Source organism: Thermobia domestica, chromosome 2, assembly GCF_964235325.1.
Source record: "Thermobia domestica chromosome 2, izTheDome1.hap1.1, whole genome shotgun sequence".
In the NCBI taxonomy this organism is placed as follows: domain Eukaryota; kingdom Metazoa; phylum Arthropoda; class Insecta; order Zygentoma; family Lepismatidae; genus Thermobia; species Thermobia domestica.
Window position 1 is genome coordinate 239,223,337 of NC_137455.1, and position 21,811 is coordinate 239,245,147.

At 35.2% G+C, this 21,811-nt stretch overlaps 1 protein-coding gene across 7 annotated transcripts in view; it reads left to right on the plus strand.

The window, feature by feature from the left end:
- The window catches only part of LOC145678409 (structural maintenance of chromosomes protein 5-like), a 1,106,524-nt gene that overhangs the window by 388,525 nt on the left and 696,188 nt on the right, over positions 1 to 21,811 (plus strand). For all 7 annotated transcript variants that reach the window (XM_081748525.1, XM_081748529.1, XM_081748531.1 and 4 more), the window contains exon 8: positions 12,602 to 12,730. In XM_081748525.1, coding sequence (XP_081604651.1) covers positions 12,602 to 12,730 — 129 coding nt within the window. The remainder of the gene's footprint in view (positions 1 to 12,601; positions 12,731 to 21,811) is intronic.

The following is a 21,811-nucleotide window of genomic DNA, read 5'->3' on the forward strand; positions in this document are numbered from 1 at the left end:
TAAGGAATTAGAAAATAAAGCTTGGGAAAGAGTTTTTGCTAAAGATGCTAATTTAATAACTGAGAAACTACCTGCTCTTGGAACTGCTTTAGTGATGAATACAAAAGTAAGATTTGGTTTAGGTTTATAAGTAAGATTTGGTTTAGGTTTATAAGTATTTTTTAGATTTAGGTATATATGTACTTTTTATGGAAATTTTTCATAAAAAGCTTTTAATTATATAATAAATATGCAGTTAAAAGGTTTTACATTTACAATTCCTAATCAGAAACTTAAACAATTAAATATAGATCACATTTTAACTAACAAACAGCTCAAACAAAAGGAAGCAAAACTAAGTAAAGGACAATGTATGTCTCTATCTCTTTCTATACCACAACTTAAGAAAATAAACAAAGAAATGAAGGCAAATGATAATAAAGTTCATTATGGTGGTTTTATATTTACTATTCCAACGATTTTAGCTTTAATAGGTGCTCTAGGTTCTGTTGCTGGAGGTGCGGCTGCTATTGCTAAGACTGTAGATGATGCAAAAAAGAATAAAATGGAATTAGAGGAACAAAAACGACATAACTTAGCAATGGAAGAAAAACAAGGTGGTAAGCTTTCAAAAAACGCAAACTCCAAAACAGTAAAGAAAAAGAAGAAATTAAACCTTTAAGTAATTTAGACCTAATACAACTTGTTAAAAAAACTTAAGATAAGAAACTTTAGAGGTGTATTTATGAGTGATGAATTGCCTAAACAACCAAGGAAGAATGAGTGTGGTATTGTTAATTTTGATACGTCTAAAAATATAGGAACGCATTGGATTTGTTATTGGAAAAAAGGAAATAGAAAGTATGTGTTTGATTCATTTGGAGGTAATCCACCAAAAACACTCGTAAAATATCTTGGCCATAATATAGAGTACAATAGCAGCCGTATACAACATTTTAACGAGGTAATTTGTGGACATTTATGCATTACAGTGTTAAAAATGTTTACAGATGGGTATAGTTTTTCAGAAATTATTAGTCAGGTGAATAGGAATAAGGATATTTGGAGAAGTTATATTTAAGTTTTATGGGCTTAATTCATAAAACGATTACAAATATTTTTTTTATAATAAATATGGATAAGATAGAATCATATGAATTACAATCCTTTAAACCTAATCAAAAAACAATCGAGAATTTAAATAAGCCAAACAGGTCTATTGAATTTGATATTGATGTAGGTGATGGCTTCATACATCCTTATTATGCTGATATTTATGTAACTTTTGAAATTAGAGGTAGCGATGCTGATGGAGAATATACTACTGGTCAAAATATTAGACTTATTAATAATTTCTTCCCACATTTGTTTTCTCAAATTCAAGTTAGTAAGCATGGACAGATATTAGATATTATAGATTATCCTGGTTTAACTTCAACAGCTGTAAACACATGTACGATTTCAAAACCAGAGGCAAATCACTATGATGAATGTGGATAGGAAGGAATTACATGGGCAAGAACAGATGAAGAAATAGTGTTTTTGCTAAGACTTTTGCCAGGATTTTGTTCAGATTTTAAAGATATTATGTGGAAAGGAGGTTTGAAATATACATTTAAAAGAAGTGGTTCTGATGATAACGCATTTGCTATTTGGAAAACAAAAAAGCAGGTTGGAACATATGAGAATGATCAACCGCATCCAGGTAAAATTAAGATTACAAATATGGAGTTAAGAATGCCTATTGTTAATTATGAACCTAACTATGCCACCTTGTTAAGATCTAATATGTTAAAAGAAGGTAAGATTCCTATTTCATTCAACACGTATCAATGTTTGCAGAAAACTGTTAGTGGAAAGTATTTAGAATTCGATTTAACCACACAATTTAACTCAAGTGAATTTGATATGCCTAATTTTGTAATTGCCTTTTTCCAAACTGATAGAAATGATAATCGAGAAAGAGATTCAAGCTATTTTGATCATTGTAAAGTTCAGAATATCCATTTTCGTAATTCTAGAAATGAATCTTTCCCATTAGAATCTTTAAACTTAGATTTTGCAAAACATAAGTATTTGAAAGTTTATGAAATGTATACGGTATATAAGCGAGCTACAATTGGAAATACTGAAATGTTTTATTATCCTAAAGAATTTTTAGAAAATAGGCCGATGTTCGTAATTAACACAAGCAAGCATAAATCAGTAACTGTAAGTGATAGAACTAATTTGAAACTGACTGTTAATTTTGATAGCGATGTACCAGATAAAACAATTTGCTATGTTGTTATGATTGGTAAGAAAAATTTAGAGTATGATATTGAGAAAGAAAAAATAATTGAAGATATAAATCAATTATATGTTTATTAGATTTGTTTAGGTTGTAAGTGTTTTTATGATAATATCATAAAAACTTATTTAATAAAATGACTATTCCAGATAACATTACACGTGAGAATTTAATTGTGTTAATTGAAGATACTATATTAAATCTTGAGAATTTATTAATGAAAAACAAAAGGAAGTTTAAGAGAATAAAATGTGTTTATATTACTCTTATTACGTTATCAATTCTATTATCAGATTCTACAGGGTTCATCAATGTATTTGTTCCTGTTACAGTGTATTCAATTATTACAACTGCATTTGCTTCGGCTTCTGCTGTTATCACTGGTCTATCAACACGGTTTAATATAGCTTCAAAGAAAGAATATTATAAAAATATGGTGAATCGAATTGGGCTGTTTAAAGATGAGCTTAATGTAATTAAGCTCATGAATGGTGAATTAACAGATGAAAATGTAAGAGATATTGTTAACAGAATCAATGACATACTTAACGAAATTCGAGACTATTAGAAACTGATTTTTAAAAAGTTTAATATAATAAATACGATGGCGAATCATATTGAACTTTTAAATAAACTTGGAAGTCTTGAACAAAAACAGGTTATTGGATTAAGGGAATTAGAATTAAATACAGAATATAAGATTGTGAAAATGGAAAAGATTAAAACTAAGTTTGGAAAGAGCATTTTAGTTGAATGTGAAGAGTTTAAGGTATTTCTTCCACCTAGATTTACAAAACACTTAACAGATAAAATGATTGATGAGATCGTTAAAGATGGAATAAAAATCAAATACACTGGTTTAAAAGATAACTATCCAACTGTTGAGTTCTGTATGTAAATCCAAAAATGATCAAAAATATGTTGTCAGAAGTAAAAAATGGAGTGAATAGAATGGATTCTCAAAAGAAATTTATACTTACTAATAATTTCAATGTAATTGTGAAAAATGTGCAAACCGAAGTTCAAGTTGTCTTTGATATTAATGGCTGTCTATTCAGCTTGAATTATGATCAGTGGACAGAGTTTAAGAAGTCATTGTTTCCTATTGAGAACGAGGTTAGTAGAAGATTCCATTATCAATATCCGAACTTGTAACTATCAATATACTAATTTGTAACTATTATGTAATTATGTAGAATTTAGTTAACTTTTATGGTAATATCATAAAAGTGTTTTTTAATTTTATTTTACTAGATTTAGGGATTTTTATAACTAGATTTAGCGATTTTTTATTTTTTAACTAGATTTAGTGATTTTTGTAACTAGATTTAGTGATAGAATGCATTAGAAGTTATTATGAGTAAGATAGAAGTTATTTGAGATGTGATAGAAGTTATTTGGGATAGGGAGTGCGCTGCAAATTATTAGGGGGTAGATTAGAAGTTATTAGAGATGATAGGGTGACATATAGTTAAAATGGGCTAATAATAAATTTGTCTGCAGAATCCCCATTATCTATCTACTCCAGTATGGGTTTAGGGAAGCTTCCTCAACACAATCAGCAGTTTTAGACATTAGTGTTAAGATAGAAGAGGCTTTAGATAAAGGACGGGCATCAGCAGGTTTGTTTATTGACCTTCGCAAAGCCTTTGATACAGTTAAACATGACATTCTGCTTAACAAACTTAGTAATTTAGGAATTAGAGGACTTGCATTGCAATGGTTTAAAAGTTATTTAAATGGACGAAAACAATATGTTGAGGTAAATTGTTTCACAAGTGCAGAACAGACAATTACATTTGGGGTACCACAAGGTTCCTGTTTGGGACCTTTCCTATTTTTAATATATATAAATGATGTAGCAAATATCAAACTAAATGATACGTTAGTATTATTCGCTGACGATATGTATGTATCATACACAGCGGAAAATAAAAATACACTAGAAAATATAATACAGCAGGATCTAAAACAACTGCAGGATTGGTTGAATTGCAATAAACTTTCACTAAATGTAGAAAAAACCGTATATATAAGTTTCCACAAGAAAACAGATATACATGTAGACCATAATATAAATATTTATTTGCAAGGTCAACAAACAAGAAGAGTCACTGAAACTAAATACCTAGGAATAATAATTAATCAGCATCTTGAATGGGGACCACACAAAATTTTTGTGTAAAAAAATCTTACCTATAATAGGAGTGCTTAATAGATTTAGAAATATATTATCGCCGAACCTTAAAAAAAATATCTACTATGCTTATGTACACTCTCATCTAACTTACATGAACATATTATAGGGACGTTCGAACAAAAGTGCACTGCATCCACTACAAATTTTGCAGAATAGGGCATTACGTACCCTCTACAATCTACCACGCTTAAACCCAAATGTAAATACCTATAGCACGTCTAGAGTATTACCAATAGATTATTTAGCTAAAGAATCAACTATGTATTATATGTTTAATGTTATGAATAATAATATACATCATAATAGTAAATAGAAATAGTCACTTTCATAATTATGAGACAAGACATAAAGAACAAATACATGCGGAATCTTACTCTTCAAAAACATACGGAACAGGAGGGATTAAGAACTATCTCATAAAATCCTTCAATGAAATTCCAACGGAATACAAACAGTTGAAATCAAAATCTTTATTCAAAAAACGGATAAGAGAGCTATTACGGCAGAAACTAAGAATATGAAGTGTAATTATACAAGGAACAGCATTTAAAAAAGTAGCAAGTAAATGGAAGGATAAACTCAACAGATATTGCATTACTTGTATTCTTGTGCATGTATATTACGGTGTATGTATCAGCAATTTAATTTTGTATATCAATATGTATAAGCAATGTAACTGTATTGCCCCTTAAAGTGAGTCCAAGACTCGTTGGGGCCTGGAGTCTGAAATAATAATAATAATAATAATTATAATAATAATAATAATAATAATAATAATAATAAAAAGATGGCTCATGTGTTTTAGAATTTTTCCAAATTTTGTGCAGTCCGCAGCAAAAAACTTGCAACATGAGCATGTAAGTTTATTGTGAAACGGCGAAGTCTTTTGCTCCAAAATAAGTGTGCAGGGGAGGACACCGAGGTTTCTGCTGGCGTGTTTCGTGCCACATAGACGTTATGTTGATTCCGTGGGCCGTTAGGCGTAGTTTCACAATAAACTTACATGCTCATGTCGCAGGTTTTTGCTGCGGACTGTACAAATGTTGTGGTATACAAACATAGCACACCTGTCAAATTTTACAGCTCTACCTCGAAGGGGACTGCTGTAGGAGCCATTCAAAATTTGTTGGGGGTTTTGTGCAAAAAGCACCTAAGTCCGCCTTCGACTTAAAAGTACTGAAACCGCTAGATCTCTGGATATATTGAATCTATTTGAAAATGGTTTTCACTAAAATTTTCTTAGAATTTGTAGCATTTAAAACATTGTACTAATAAACTTCTCAAGTGGGGTTAAGCAAATAAATTTTGCCATCAAAGAGAAGAAAAGAAGAGAAAATAATGTCAAAATTTGGCAGTTATTTCTGAAAAAGGCCCACCTAACACCAACCACAAATTCTCAAATTAAGAAGCTCTGGTGTTCCTCTTTAACATATATAAAAAAAATAGGGGGTGGTTTTTGGTATGTTCAGGGAAAACAAATTATGACAATGTAAGTTGAGGGCGGACTTAAACACTTTTTGCACAAAACCCCCAAATTTCCAATGACTGTTTCCAATTTTCCCTGTAATGTTTATAATTGTCAAGACTGAGGTAATTGAATAAATGAATTGTGCCAGAAATCTGGAACTTCAAGTACCATTGCTGAAAGGACTCACATTCTTTCATTAGTTCCAAAATCATGGACGACTAAGAAAACAAACCATTTCGAACAACTGAGTATCTCGAACTGACTCACTCAGAAGATATAAGTACAAACAATGGGTTCAACCTGACGGAACTCAAATGGAGACAATTATTAAAGAAACAGACGACTATATTGAGATTTCTGTAGGAAACAAATGACAAATTAGCGCAGCATCATTTCATAGCCGAATCCCAGAGCGACTACTTCAAATACAACACACAATAGAGACTTTGGATGACAAATCATGCTTAGTTATAGTTGATTTTGCTGAAAACTACTCCTGTATTAGTATTCAAGATGAAGTTCAAGAGTTGCACTGGACCAACATTCTACTCAAAAGTGCAACATTCTAATCTTTTTAAATGCAACACCGTGTAACTTCTGTTATAAAATGTTTCATTATGTTGTGTCAATGATATGTTAAAGCACGACACAGCAACATTTACTGCTTTCCAAGTTATTCTTTTGAAGTATGGTTATTATGTTTTTCCTCAGATTAAATACGTTATCTACTTTGGAGATGGATCAGAAGCCCGATATAAAGGCTGAAAAAAAAAAAAAATCAACCTGTGCGTGCATGAGTGATTTTGGACTGACTTGTGAGTGGATTTTTTTGCCACAAGTCACGGCAAAAGTGTTTGCGATGGAGACACTGAATGTGTAGCAAGACATGCTAGTTTACAGAGTCCACTGGATGACCGAATTGTTACTGTTGCTGATTTCTTCGAATTTCGTCAAACTATAACCAAACGCTTTTTTATGCTGGAATATGTCGGAAACCTTTGTCCAATACTTCAAAAGAGATTCTAAACCATAACGTTGCAAGAGATGCTTGAAATTCATCATTGTAAACACATCAGCCTGTTGTAACTTCAGTCGTGTATCTTCTTCAAAGTCGAGCATCTCATTCACTCTAAATACTTGAGCAGAATCGAAAGACAATAATCTTTTTATGTGAGTAATTTATTGCATGCATTTCTGAGGAGAAATGGTGGATTGGAAAAATGGTTGAGAATTCACAAGAACATCGTGACTAATGTGAATTTCCTTCATCCTTATTGACCCAGGAAAATGTTTTTCTGGCCAAAACCACCTGACACATGCTGGACTCCATACGAAAACTGCATCATTAATATTGGAGTACCCAGTATCTCAACTGGTGCTGGCAGAAATTACAGCATTTCTGAAGAAGAAATTCAAGCTACTGAGAACACTTTCTCTGAAATTGGTGATAAGAGATCTTAGGCTCAATGTTTCAAATTGCTTACAATCAACCAAACATGTAAATGTAACAGTAGGATGTCGATAATCCGGACGTCAAAAATTCGAACGCCGTCCCTAGAAGCTAGTGACAGTACACTGATTGAGTTTTCTTTGTGTGAACTCAATGTTTTTAGAAAAGCTCATTCATATGCAATTATTTGTCATACATATTTTTATTTTACATGTGGTCCCAATTAGTTAGGATTTTCGAGGCCCTACTGTCTTTGTGTATTATATAACGATAGTTCACTATTGTTCAGTGTTTTTGTTAAATTAAACAGCACTATATAGGCTGCGTAATAGGCACATATTGTTTTAAAATAACTTTATAAATTACATTTAAGGAAGGATTTCTACTTTTTTTATTATTATTATTTTTTCATAAGGGCCATCAACTGTTGTAAAGGAACATACTTAGCCATGCAAGTCGTATTACTAGAAAATTAAATAATATGAGACTTGAATTTTTTTTCCTTCAACATATCAAAAAACACCCTTCTAATTTTTTAATGTGATAAGCAAGAGTACCAGTGCTACTTATTTGAGAATTTGAGGTTGATTTTAGGTGGGCCTTTTTCAGAAATAATTAAAAAAAATGACTATTTTTTCGTGGTCCTTTTTTAGAAATAATTTTTTAAAAAATTGACATTATTTTTTCTTCTGTTTTCTCTTTGATGGTGAAATTTATATGCTTACTGACACTGACACTGAATAGAGCGTCTCAGGGCACTTTATCACTGTGACTAAATTAAAGGTGTTTGCAGGAATATTGTTATTTTTAGAACTAGGCTTGGCTAAAATACCATGCTCCTTACTGATCTGAGCTTTCCGAACGAGATACCCGGTTCTTTGAAATGTTTCAACAGTTTTCATAGTCGTCCATGATTTTGGAACTAATGACAGAATGTGTGTCCTTTCAGCAATGGTACTTGAAGTTCCAGATTTCTGGCACAATTCATTTGTTCAGTTACCTCACTCTCGACAATTATAAACATTTTCAACACGGAAGATTGGAAACAGTCATTGGAAATTCGGGGGTTTTGTGCAAAAAGTGCTCACGTCCGCCCTCAACTTACATTGTCATAATTTGTTTTTCTTGAACATACCAAAAAACAACCTCCAATTTTTTTTATATATATATGTAAAAGAGGCATACCAGAGCTTCTTAATTTGAGAATTTGAGGTTGGTGTTAGGTGGGCTTTTTTCAGAAATAATTGCCCAATTTTGACATTATTTTTCTTCTTTTTTTTCTCTTTGATGGCAAAATTCGTTTACTTAACCCCACTTGAGAAGTTTGTTAGTACAATGTTTTAAATGATACAAATTCTAAGAATATTTTAGTGAAAACCATTTTCAAATAGCTTCAATATATCAAGAGATCTAGCGGTTTCAGTACTTTAAGTCGAAGGCGGACTTAGGTGCTTTTTGCACAAAACCCCCAAATTTCGAATGGCTCCTACAGCAGTCCCCTTCGAGGTAGAGCTGTAAAATTTGACAGGTGTGCTAGGTTAGGATACCAGAACACACGTACAAAATTTGAAGAAAATTTAAAACATATAAGCCACATTCCAGTTTCAAATTTGGTCATTTCATATGGAATGACCCTTAATTATTTTCTGCTTTTTAGCGGCTGTTTGGAGTTGGTTAATATATTTTTATTTAATGTTTTTTTTAAGAGCAACGCTTAACCTGCAGTTTTCCCCAAATATTTGAATATTATCAAATAAAGCACCTGGTTGTTATACTAAAGGAAATTAGTTTGTATGGAGTATAAAAGGAAATTCAATTTGAGTTTTTACCTTACTCTTCGTGTTTCGATCTCCCTTTTCCGTGGTGAATGTGACTAATGTTTCGGAGAGTTTCATTTCAGTTTCTGTGAGCTCTTGTACTTTTTATGCATGAGAAGTATTTCTAATACTATTGTACAAAATTTTAATTCATATGAAATATGTGCAATTTCGACACATTTACTTCATAAATCTGCTCATAACTATGCATAGGTATGACCAAAAACAGTGATTTGTGTGAAATCGTGGAAGTTGCTCTAACTTTGCTAATCCATAATCCTTAATTACAAGTGCGTGGGCGCTACTAAAAAAGAAAGACTCATATTATATTTCACCTTTAATTAACAATTGGCAAATTGTTACCTGAAGCTAATAAGATTTTTTTTTTTTTTTAATACAAGGTTAAAAGTTTTCTTAAAGTTCCGTGCGTAACCGTTTAATCAGTTAATGATAATCTTTAATGTATTCCAGTGGCAATACTTTCATTGTTGTTTAAATTGTCCCGATATTGGAGCTTGCATCATAGTTCCTATATAAAGATAACCTAGAAAGTTCTGTCGCTTTCTATGGAGGTCTGTGTTCAATTGGCCTTCACACCTTGAGTTGAATGGGAATGGAGATAAGGCAAAGGGCAATTGTTGGTGTGGGTATATCCAACATACTACCTGGTTGTGGTAGTTCAGTTACACCGTGAACTTGCGTAAGGACAGAGTGAACATGGGACCTCTACAGAACGTCATAAGGGCGTGTATACTGTACGAGTTCAAACTAGGACCAAACGCTGCTGCAACGGGGCGGAAGATATATGAGGCCTTTAGTGAGGGTGTCGTGACTACGCGGACAGTGCAGCGGTGCTTTAACAAATTTGAGGACGGTGTCGAAACACTCGAGGACGCACTATGTGCCGGAAGACCAAAATATGTCCGAAATGAAGATCTTCAGGCAGCAATTGAGGCGAACAGTGGCCAGAAATGTGAGTTGAGAAACCTTTCGGCAGCACCTCCCTCAACTTGGGAAGCACTACAAGTTTAGTCGGTTTGTCTTACGTGATTTGACTCCGGGGCAGAAGGCAACGCTAGCACACATCTGTGTGTCTTTGCTGTCTCGTCTGAGGAAGGAACCATTTCTGGTCAGGTTGTTGACATGTGATGAGAAATAGGTCCTGTATGAAGCTCCACGGCGCTGTCATCTTTGGCTAGCATCCCATGAACCGGTTCTAAAACAGCCGAAACCAGCACTGCACCAGAAGGAAGTTCTCCTGTGTTTCTGGTGGACTGCTCACGGCATCATGGATCGAAAACTGCTACCAGCTGGTCAGAGTATCGATAGAACTGTGTACTGTCAGCAGTTGAGCCGTGTTCAAGAAAAACTAAAAACTCTGTAGCTAGCACTTCTGAATCGCAAAGGGATCCTTCTGTTGCAGGACAACGCTAAGCCTCACATTGCTAGAGTGACCCGGGACACCATTCTACGTCTTGGATGGGAAACGCTATTGCATCCTCCATACTCCCCCTGACATTGCACCGTCCGATTATCATCTGTTCCATGCCTTGGACAATCACCGTAGAGGATGCCCCTTCAAATCCCTAGTAGAGGTGCAAAATGCTCTTGATACCTTCTTCGCTTGACAGCCTACCAAGTTCTACCGCTATGAAATCCATGGCCTTCCAAAACGTTGGCAGAAGGTCGTCGATGCTGATGGGGCTATTTTTGATCTTCCAGGTACGTCTTAGGTGACATCGATGTTCGAAGGTGGATGGTGAAAAAGCGACTGAACTTTCTTGGTTACCTTTATATTATGTAAGATTTGCGGAATTGTAGCAATAACATGTACATTATTTGCAGTCTGTTCCGATCGTGCATAACCTTAGGAGTGATGGTTTACATTCATAAATTTACTTATTTTCATGTTATTACAGTAGTTTAACTTCAAACTGTAACTCTGGGTCATTATTAATATTAATATAATATTTAAATGCAGTAATGTTCACTTTTTTAACTTTTATTTTATTTATTTATTTATTTATTTATTTATTTATTTATTTTTGTTTTGTATTGGAAAACGTATCTATTTCATTCACTTGTTATTTATTTTGAGCCCATGAGCAAAACCAGTTAGTTTAGGTCAAAGGCCACGAAATTCACGAACGGGGAATTACCACGAAGAGAACCATGTGTACTAGGGATCCCGTTTACTCCTACTTTTTTGACTAAATTTTTTTACTTCCTCTTTTTACCGTTCAGAGTTGCTTGAATATTTGGAAATAAGAATTTAGGTGTTCGTGTAAGTTGATTTCATTGTTGTTATTGTAAGTAAAAGCTAATTCTTCAAACGATCATATTTAAGATATAAACTAAATAATTCATACAAAATCATAATCATGCCATTTTCATTGAATAGATGTTCTTTAGCCTATTGTGCAATTCTAAGTTTCCGTTAAGATTTACATCTATCGCAAGAATCAGCAGCAGAAACACTAGACACCCAGCCAGAGGGGGGGAGAGAGGGAGAGAAAGAGTGAGTGTGTGTGTGTGTGTGAGAGAGAGAGAGAGAGAGAGTGTGTGTGTGTGAGAGTGAGTGAGTGAGAGTGTGTCCTCCTTCCTGTCCCAAACGTTTGTAACAACCTTACTGCATCAAGTTACAGCAAGAGGGAGGCGAGTGAATGTGGGGACCAGTTAGCTGAAATCAAGATCAGACCCGGAGCTACACTTAATCACGTCCAATGCCTACTGGACTACTTGGAAAAGCAAGAAGGTAGTTTGCTGAATGACAAAATAACGCTGCGCAAGATAAGATAATGGATCTTAAAAAACGAAAACTGCGAATAAGCAAATTTCTGACTGACCTTTTTACGCGAATTTGAACTATCAGATTGTTTAAATTCTTTTGGGTACGTATTTCTTCTTCTGTTTGGTGATACAATTGATTTGAAACTTTTATTTAAATCACAGTCCTGGAAATATAGTAAAGGTGAATTGCCACGTAGCATTTTTTTATTCGTTATATAATGGTACTTTCTCTCTCTTTTTTTTTCTTGCCTTTGGATTAACCATGATTTAAGGTTAGCCACTGATATCTTTTCCTCTATTACCTCATTAAATCGTAAGTCAGCTGTATTACATATTCAGTAGGATATAGAATACATTGAAAATACTGTCACACATTTTTTTTCTGTTGTTAATATTTTGTCATTTAATCAAGAGCGAGATTATTATTTATGGAAAAGATAGACAAAGAAATGTAAAATAGGGAAAATCTGAATCACATACAAGAAACGTATTTATGTGTATTTAGATATGGGAGGTTTTCACTTTAAAAGATCATAAACAGTTCTATATTTAAGAGTATTTGTTATTAGTAAGTTGTTTCTACCAACATTGTTTACTTTCGCCGAAGGTCAGAGAGAAGAGAAGTCAGATTGCTGAAGAATTGAATAACAACAAGAAGAAGCTTTCACCTATTGAAAAAGAAGTTCAAGACGCAGCTAAGGCGTTAAGAGAGCATCAACAGAAAAGCAATGAAGCTGTAAGTATAAGGAAGTTATCAAATTCCATAATTAGTCAGCAGTGAATCCATTCAGATTATATTTTTGACGGACGTAATCTCAATGATTCGATTTCTGTGTGAACTGTATCTGTTCACACTGAATCTGATAGTTTTTGTTACTAAGTTACATAAATAACTAAAATTTTCTTACCAGAGCTTAATACACTTACTAAAACTAAAAGTGTTTGTCAATCAGTCTGTCTGATGCAGACAACGTTGTTGAATCTGTAACTCTTTATTTTAGCTTTAATCAGTGTGCGAATTAGATAATCTATATTGGGGGGGATAAAATTAGGCCAACAGGACATAAAGTCTGAAGGTGCAAATTTCAAAATGAGACAATAAATGCGGTACCCCCATATATATATATATATGTGTGTGTGTGTGTATGTGTATGATCTGTAATAAATAAGAGATTTATTAATTTAATAAATCTACCGGCAATAACTATGCATATATATATTGTTTGACATACACACACCCCGCTAAACCTTTCTGAACGTGTTTAAATGTTGTACTCACTCTTGTTTCCGTAGCTCTCTAAGGTTTATTTAGTTAATAATTCGGCTCGAGCGATAGCCATGATCACAAGCATATTTTAATTTTTCACTCATATTGAAAGCTTCCACTTGCGGGAAAAAAAAAAAAAAACTACTTCAGTCTTGTGAAAACCACTAAAATTATCAGTTAAACCGGACATACCTTGATATATATATATATATATATATATATATATATATATATATATATATATATATATATATATATATAAGAAAATCTAGATATTAGCCTATCAAATAAGAAACGGATTGTTGCTGGTCCCGATTTCTTACATCAAGGTCAAATCGAAGGTCATATATTTAAAATCTCTCAATTCAAATTTCGAGCTTGTGCTTCTACTTCCCGCTAAAGCTGTGCTCATCACGATTTTTTTTTCTCCAAATATCGATTCCGTGATGGGGCACAGGAAGTCAACACTTAAAATTACTTTACTGTTAGATTGCAGATGAGTTGATTCACTATAGGCTACGTTATTCAAATAAAGTAAAACATTACATTGAAGTTTTTCAGACAACATTATTAGCGTGAACAGCAAACTGTACAGCGAAAAGATGGAAAAATGAAGGGTTAACTTTAAAAAACCCGCTCCAGTTAAAATGCTTATACAGACACGGACAATGACTAGTCGGACAAGAACTAGTCGTATTAACAAATGTTGAAACAAATCTTCAATTATGCGCTTATTTACCTAAAAATCACCTTCACTAACATGTCTGCTCACTAGGAGCGTATCCCCGGCGTGTACGTTAACATATACTTACGAGAGAATACCTATATCTCAGATTTTGAGTGCAGTTTCAAAAGTTCATTTCCGTAAACTGTAAAAGCAGTGATTACTATACTAATTATCACAAATTAAATGCAACTTTTGAGTTGCATACACACATCCTACTAGGGAATGAAGACCATGTGCTAACAAAGAGTACACTGTAAAATGAAATAACATGTTATAACAAAACTTAAAATAAGATGATAATCGATACAAATGTAGAGGATGAATATGACATATTTGAACTTCGCCAAGTATGGTGGAAGAGGCTATTTGTTTACTTCTTCTTGGCCAACCGCTAAGAACATTTAAAAATCCATATGTGGTTTTGTTATACGCAATTAATACATTCAAATTCACAAACGATGACAAACCGAAGGGTATGAAGATACAGTTGCAAGTAACAACCGTAGTTATAATAATATAGTTCCACTAAGCAACGCTGAAAATAGTGGGTAATTAGGTGGTAAGTAGAAATGACCGAAACTGAATAGTTTACATCGATCATTTCGAAATACAGCTAGAAGATTAAACTTACAAGAAATGACAAAAGTCAGTCAAATTTGGAGTTATACTGAGCATAGTTTGGGGGGGGGGGGGTGATCATCCCCGGTGGGGAACAAAATGTGATTGAGAGGGAAAATCCTTCTCATCCCCCCGGTAATTCGCACCCTGGCTTTAATAAATAAATGTATTAAATCTGATCAGAAAGTATTAACTAATAAGTTCCAGAGTCATAATGAATTGAGTTATATACATAGTTACAATTTTCTTAAAGCCAGTGATTGACACATTTTTAATCTACCTATAAGTGAGACACTAACTTCATTCATTGCGTCTATAGGAGTTTTCCTGTACAGTTTCAAACACTTATTCTGTAATTTTGTTCACGAAGTTAAGTCACTTATATACAAATCGAATCACTTCATAAGCTCATTGTGCAATTTTACTGCAAGGAATCTAAAATGGAAGTAAAGCTTCTTGATAAATTGTTGTTCATGTATAAATACTATTATGACGATTTCTTTATGGTAGAACTGTAGATTTAAATACTTGTTTGTGTACACTAACAGTGTGAGGGTTTTGTAGACATTAGCAGTGGGGAAGTTCGATGGGTATATAGCTAACTTGAAACATATGTGTAAACATTTTATCAAGAGGTCTTATAAGAAAACCTTCTATCTTCAGAAAGGAAGTTTAACTTCGGGTACAAATATTCAGTGGATAGCACATGTAAGCAGTGTAGCTGATGGTTGAGAACATACGAACAAAGACGTGACTGTATGTTCGGAGTTGTTAGCTGTAAGGAGGAGTGTTATCATGAACTGGAACAGTGTTACTAGACATATTTGTTTTGCGTAGTATGACGGAGCATTCCATGCGTTTCACTGACAGTAGGTCGCTCCTTTTATTTTAGCTACGCATGGGGAAAACATCTATTAATAACACGCTTCGCCTATTTCAAGAAACAGTTGGCAGAAACTTTTGCTGCAACTTTTGCTTTGTTATATATTCATTTAGCCTTCAAGGCCATTCCATACGTCACTACTTCATGGATTGGCTTCGATTCGAGGGTTGAATAACCTGTTTTGGATTCAAGTGAGACACATTTTTGAATTGCTGCGTTTTGTTTACTTTCACATGAAAAGTCACAGTTTTTGTACTGATGACACAATAGACATTCTATAATCATTTGAAATCAGTTAATGACAGAAAGAAAAAACTGATTAGGAGCCGCTCTGACTTTTGAAGCCATATTCCCCACCAACTGTTCGAAGCAGTTAAATTGAATTGGCGTGTTATTTTTCGGGCTCGTTTTACCAAACGTGCTATTTTTTGGTTTATATGGTGGCTGAAATATTTTTGCTTTCAAATGAGCTCAGAATTTCTCAACGGAACGAATTTGTGGCACATTCGGTGGATTGCACTTTTTACGCGAAAATTGCACTCAATCCCGGTCAGCAGCTGCTACGTCCTTATTGCATAGCAAGAATATAAGCTAAATCAGACCTAAAGATGTAATCACCATTCGATAAACTGAATGTTTTCTTTGATAAACTGAATAAATCTCTTTCAACTGTATTCATTTTGATATATATTTTGATTAATTGCTCCCTTTGATTGCTTATGAAAATATGGCCGAAAATGAATTTTTCTGCTTATTGCTATTCGGATGAGTAGTTTCTGTGGAAATTCAGTTTTGAACTTAAATTCTACGGATTCATGGACAGGAATGTCCATATTCAAAGTACGGCATGTTTCCGCTAAAATCATACCCATTCATGTCATTATATGCTTTATCATCCATTATTACGTCCCTATCATTATTAGAGGCACGAAACTAGTCCATGGCAATTTTGTTCAGAATGACTCTTTGTCACTTGCATATGGAGTATCTTTTTTTTCTCTTCCTTCTGATCCGCAGTTCCACTAGCCACTTCCTCATAACATCACGACTCAATTTTAATGCACGTGCAGCACTTGAAATGGTCAATTCGTCACTAACGTCCATCTATGATGCAGTCATCTTTGATTTTGTTTGTCATAATCATTTTTTCTTTCCTCCCCCTTCACTTTTTCTCATTGAAATCCTATATTTGATCCTTTTTAATGTTTTGTACACAGTTGCATGACTCAGACCATCTTTTTGAAAGTGCTTCACGACTTGAGCGTCAGCGAGTTCCTCATTCCTCAGCACGAAATCTCGAAACACGAGTCCGATTGACTTCGCTTTCGACGGCTGCATGTTTCCCGCTGATCGTCTCCTCAGCTATTACTGCCTGTAATCGCATAACAGAGGGCGTAATCTATGAAACATTGCAGACAGCTGTCTGCTCGGATGTGTATATGGTACGAGTAATACGCGTTCAAAATAGTGTCTCATTTGAATCCACAGCGGGTTAGGGCAACCGATGCCTCAGTCACCTGTCACAATCCTGGTTATTGGGGTTGAAAATTGCCAAGTCAGCTAATATATATTAGGGTGTCTCTTATTTAGGGTAATTTGGTGTTGCGATATGCACACCCGCTAAATGTATTTATGTGATCGTAAACACGCATTAGTGAAATAGCAGCTCCCCGCGAGAATGTTAACGCGTGCCGACTTGACGACAAAGTCATAAAATGGTGTCTCCACATTATAATATAATTTGGAATGTCTAACCGAGATAAGGGAGAAACCAAAAGAGACAGAGAAACGAAACTTTGCACGAAGCAACTACAGAAAGGAGGACACGTGTCTGTGTATTGACGAACATCACAGGATAAAGTGGGGGGAGGGAGCGGTGGCTCAATGGTAGAGCGTTCACCTCCGGTGCTTCGGGTTCCTGGTTTGATCCCAGCTTGCGCCGTGTGGACTTTGTGGTGGACAAACACCGTGCTCGTGGGTTTTCTCGGGGTTCTCCCGTTTCCTTCCACTTTCTTCATTCCACCATTTCAGTCATATCTCATCATCACCGTCTCCTTTAGCCTAACCGGCATAATCGTGGGACGTAAAACTGAAATATTTCATTTCATTTTTTCCGAATGAAGTGTGTTGCCAACCCAAGAGAAAGTTGTGTTTTTGTAAATCGTATGGCCCAAATTGGATATCATCATTGGAAGCAACAATGAAAATAAAGACGTAAGGGATGGTAAACGCAGGTAAGTGTTGCAAACTTCGAGAAATAAAGTGAAACATGTGTTAAATGCAGACGCTGTGGCGCACACAGAAAGTGAATTACTATCGTTTTGTACACCTTAAATTATATATTGATAAGAACTGTTTACGCTGACTCGAAGTCTAGAAGGGTCCATTGAAGAGTGTTGCCATTAACGCAAGAGAAAAGTTAAGTTTGGGAAAGTTACAATAACTCGGAAATTGTCACTAGTGCAGTATGGTTTAAAACAGGTAATGCAATGCGGTAGAGCATAAGAAGCAGTGCTGTGGTTATGTGAGATCTATGAGTCACATACTGACTAAAATATTCGGTATCTTCTTAAAGCTGAGAAGTAAGGTTTTTAAAAGATGACAACGCTGCGTACCCCAACGGCGTTTGCATTGAATACATGTTTCACCTTATTTCTCGAAACGTTTGCAACAGTGATCTGCGTTTACCATCCCTTTTGTATTTATTTTCATTGTTGCTTCTAATGATTATATCCTATTTAGGTCATTTGATTTACAAAAATATAACTTTCTTTTTGGCTTGGCAACACTGTTCATTCGACGATGTTCGTCAATACTCAGGCAGGTGTCATCCTTTCTCTAGTTGCTTGGTGCAAAGTTTCGGTTCTCTGTCTCCCTTGGTTTCTCTGTTATAACGTTGGACAGTCTAAATTATAATGTGGTAACGTCATTTCATGACTGTCGTTAAGTCGGCACGGGTTAACGTTCTCGTAGGGAGGTGCTATTTCACTAATGCGTGTTTGCGGTCACATAGAATACCTTTCGGGGGTGTGCGTATCGCAAACACGAAATTACCCTAAATAAGGGACACCCTAATATATATACATTCGGTCAAAAATCACGAACACTGAACACCCCAACTGCACGTGGCAGTAAGGTCTGCCTATCAGTAGTGCAATGTCAAGTACGGAAGGAGATTGGAGCAGAACGAAGTGGTTGTGGAGCTGAATGAAAAAGCAAATCGGAAAATGATATTGTAATGTTCGAATACAAATGCGGATGTGCGCAAGTCAGATCTTATGAAACATTTTCAAACTGTAGAATTTGCACGGGCACGGGCACGGTCCTAGGAGTTGAATTCACCAGGTTATGGCCTATCCTGATGATGTAAATCTAATAGGGGATGATACGAGAACAATAGAAAGAAATGCAGAGATCTTATTATTAAACGCTTCAAGGGACATGGGTTTAGAAGCAAATGCAGAGAAAAGTAAATACATGGAAGTTTGTTGGGATCGTAATGCGGCAAATTATTTATTTATTTATTTGCCATCAACACAACAGGCATAAGCCCAATTATAGTGTTGGTGTATTACATAATACATTTACAATAGTTTTCTTAAACATAGAGTTCATATTGCAGATGTCAATTTCTTTGTGTTTGATACATATTTTGTTATAAGTAGAACACATTCTCCAAATTGGTGATTTCAATAATACGTTGGTCCTTGCTTTTTTGCAATAAAACAGACCAGAGTTATTAGCACGAGTTTTAAGTGTTGGGACATGAAAATTTAATGTTGATATGAGATCTTTACAATTAAATTCGTTTTGTACTATTTTATGGAGAAAAATCAAATCTGTCACATTTCGCCTTTGTTCAAGTGTAGAGATACAGAAGTTGTCTATTAATGTTAGATAATTTTCATAATATGGATAGATTCCAGTTGTCTTGTACGTCAAGTATTTGATAAATTTAGATTGGACCTTTTCCAGTTGGTGTCTGTATTGCTGTTGTGATGGGTTCCAAATCACAGCAGCATATTCCAGTTTTGATCGCACATAGGCATAATATTTGGTCTAGGAATTAATTCGTGCGGTTGGTACGCACACATTGAAGCTGTAGTACAAACACAAAATACATAAATACCTTAAGAAAAATATTGTCCATCGCTAGCCACCACTTTCGCCCATCTGTCAGGCAATGTACGGATTCCGTGGCGAAAGAAGTCCTCATCCTTGGAAGCGATCCAGTCAGAGACCCATGTTTCGATATCTTCTGAAGAAGTAAACCGCTGTCCAATCAAATAGTTGTTCATGCAATCGAACAAGTAGTAGTCCGAAGGAGCAACGTCTGGTGAATACGGCGGGTGGGGTAAAACTTCCCATCCGACATTTTCTAAATAGGTTTTGACCGGTTTTGCGACATGTGGGCGAGCGTTATCATGTTGAACAATAAGTTTATCATGTCTGTTCTCCCATTCTGGTCGTGTTCTGGCCAGAGCTTGCTTCAAACGCATTAATTGTCGTCGATAACGTTCTCCATTCATAGTTTCACCCGGTTGCAGCAGCTCATAGTACACCACACCTTTCATATCCCACCATATGCACAGCATAACCTTTGCACAGTGAATATCTCGTTTTGGTTGTGATGGACCTGGTTCACCTGGTTTCACCCAGGCCTTTTTTCGTTTAGGGTTCTCGTAATGGATCCACTTCTCATCACCCGTAATAATTCGATGCAGAAACCCCTTTCTGCTCTGTCGTTGAAGCAGCAATTCGCAAATGGTTTTTCATCTTTCAACGTCTCTGTCTTTCAATTCATGTGGAACCCAATGTGACATCTTTTGAATCATTCCCATGGCTTTCAAGCGTTTGGAGACTGTTGTTTGATCAACGCCTAATGCTGCTGCAAGTTGTTCCTGCGTTTGACACGAATCCTGCTCGAGCAATGCTGTCAATTCTTCGTCTTGAAATTTTTTTGGCTGTCCAGCTCGCCCTTGGTCTGCCAAGCCGAAATCACCACTTCTAAACCGTGCAAACCACTTCTGACACGTTCGCTCAGCTAGAGCATGGTCACCATACACTTCCACCAAAATACGATGACTTTCAGTCGCACTTTTCTGCATGTTAAAGTAATGCAGCAGGACACCCCGCAAAAACACTTTATCAGGCACAAATTGCGCCATGTTCACTTAACTACAAACTGGTGTTGTTGACGCTTTAATCCACTGCCCTATACTACGAACGATACGCGATGACAGGGGTTTGCAACACATGTGTGGATACACGGAACTGTGGGACGCTCCGTTCGTTGCGCCATCTCTTGTCCACCCGCACGAATTAATTCCTAGACCAAATACATTTTTGTTAGTGTAGTACGATTGTTAAAATCCTTTCCAATTCTAATTATGAACCCTAACATCTTGAAAGATTCGTTAACTATGTTCTCTATATGGTTATTAAATGTCAGTTTCGTATCAAATATAACTCCAAGATCTCTGACTGAATTTAATCTATTTAGTAAGATCTGATTCATTGAGTAATCAAACTCTATTTGACTTTTGTTTCTGGTAAACGATAAAATGTTACATTTGTTTATGTTTACATTAAGTTTGTTAAGAGAACACCAATTAGCAATATTTTCCATGTCACGTTGTAAATCGAGACAGTCATGGATGGTCTTTATCCTACCATATATTTTGAGGTCATCAGCAAAAAGCAATTTGTTACTTAATAATATATGATCAGGGAGATCGTTAATGAATAAAAGGAACAATAACGGACCTAGATTAGAGCCCTGGGGAATTCCAAAATATGCAATATAATCAGATGATTTATATTCCTTGTAGATTATGGAAGCCTTAAAATATCAAATAAAACTTTTGATAAAGTGGATACTTTCAAATACCTAGGATCATCATTAACAGACCAAGACTATATTCACGAAGAAATTAAGTGCCGATTAAAACCAGGGAATTCGTGTTAGGATTAACTTCAGAATCTGTTGTCGCGAATTCGAGACGTCGCGGAATTTGAAGCTTAAAATATATTGTAAAACTCTGTCCCATATAGGTTGTAGGTAGAGCGTCATTAAAAAGAGCGTCCGGAATCGACTACCACTACCGGCTTTTATTATGTAGTGTTTTACAAAAATACTATACAAATGATTTCTGTAAGTTTTCAAGGTTAGATATAGGTAGTCTTTGACCGTAAGGTCGCAGACAGGATCTCCACAGAGCCTCGTAGCAGGCTAAACAGAGTAGTGTTAGTGTCCCAATGCTCCGTGGCAAGCAGAGGGTCGGTTAAGTGCCCACAGAGCCCCGTAGCAGGTTGAGGTTAG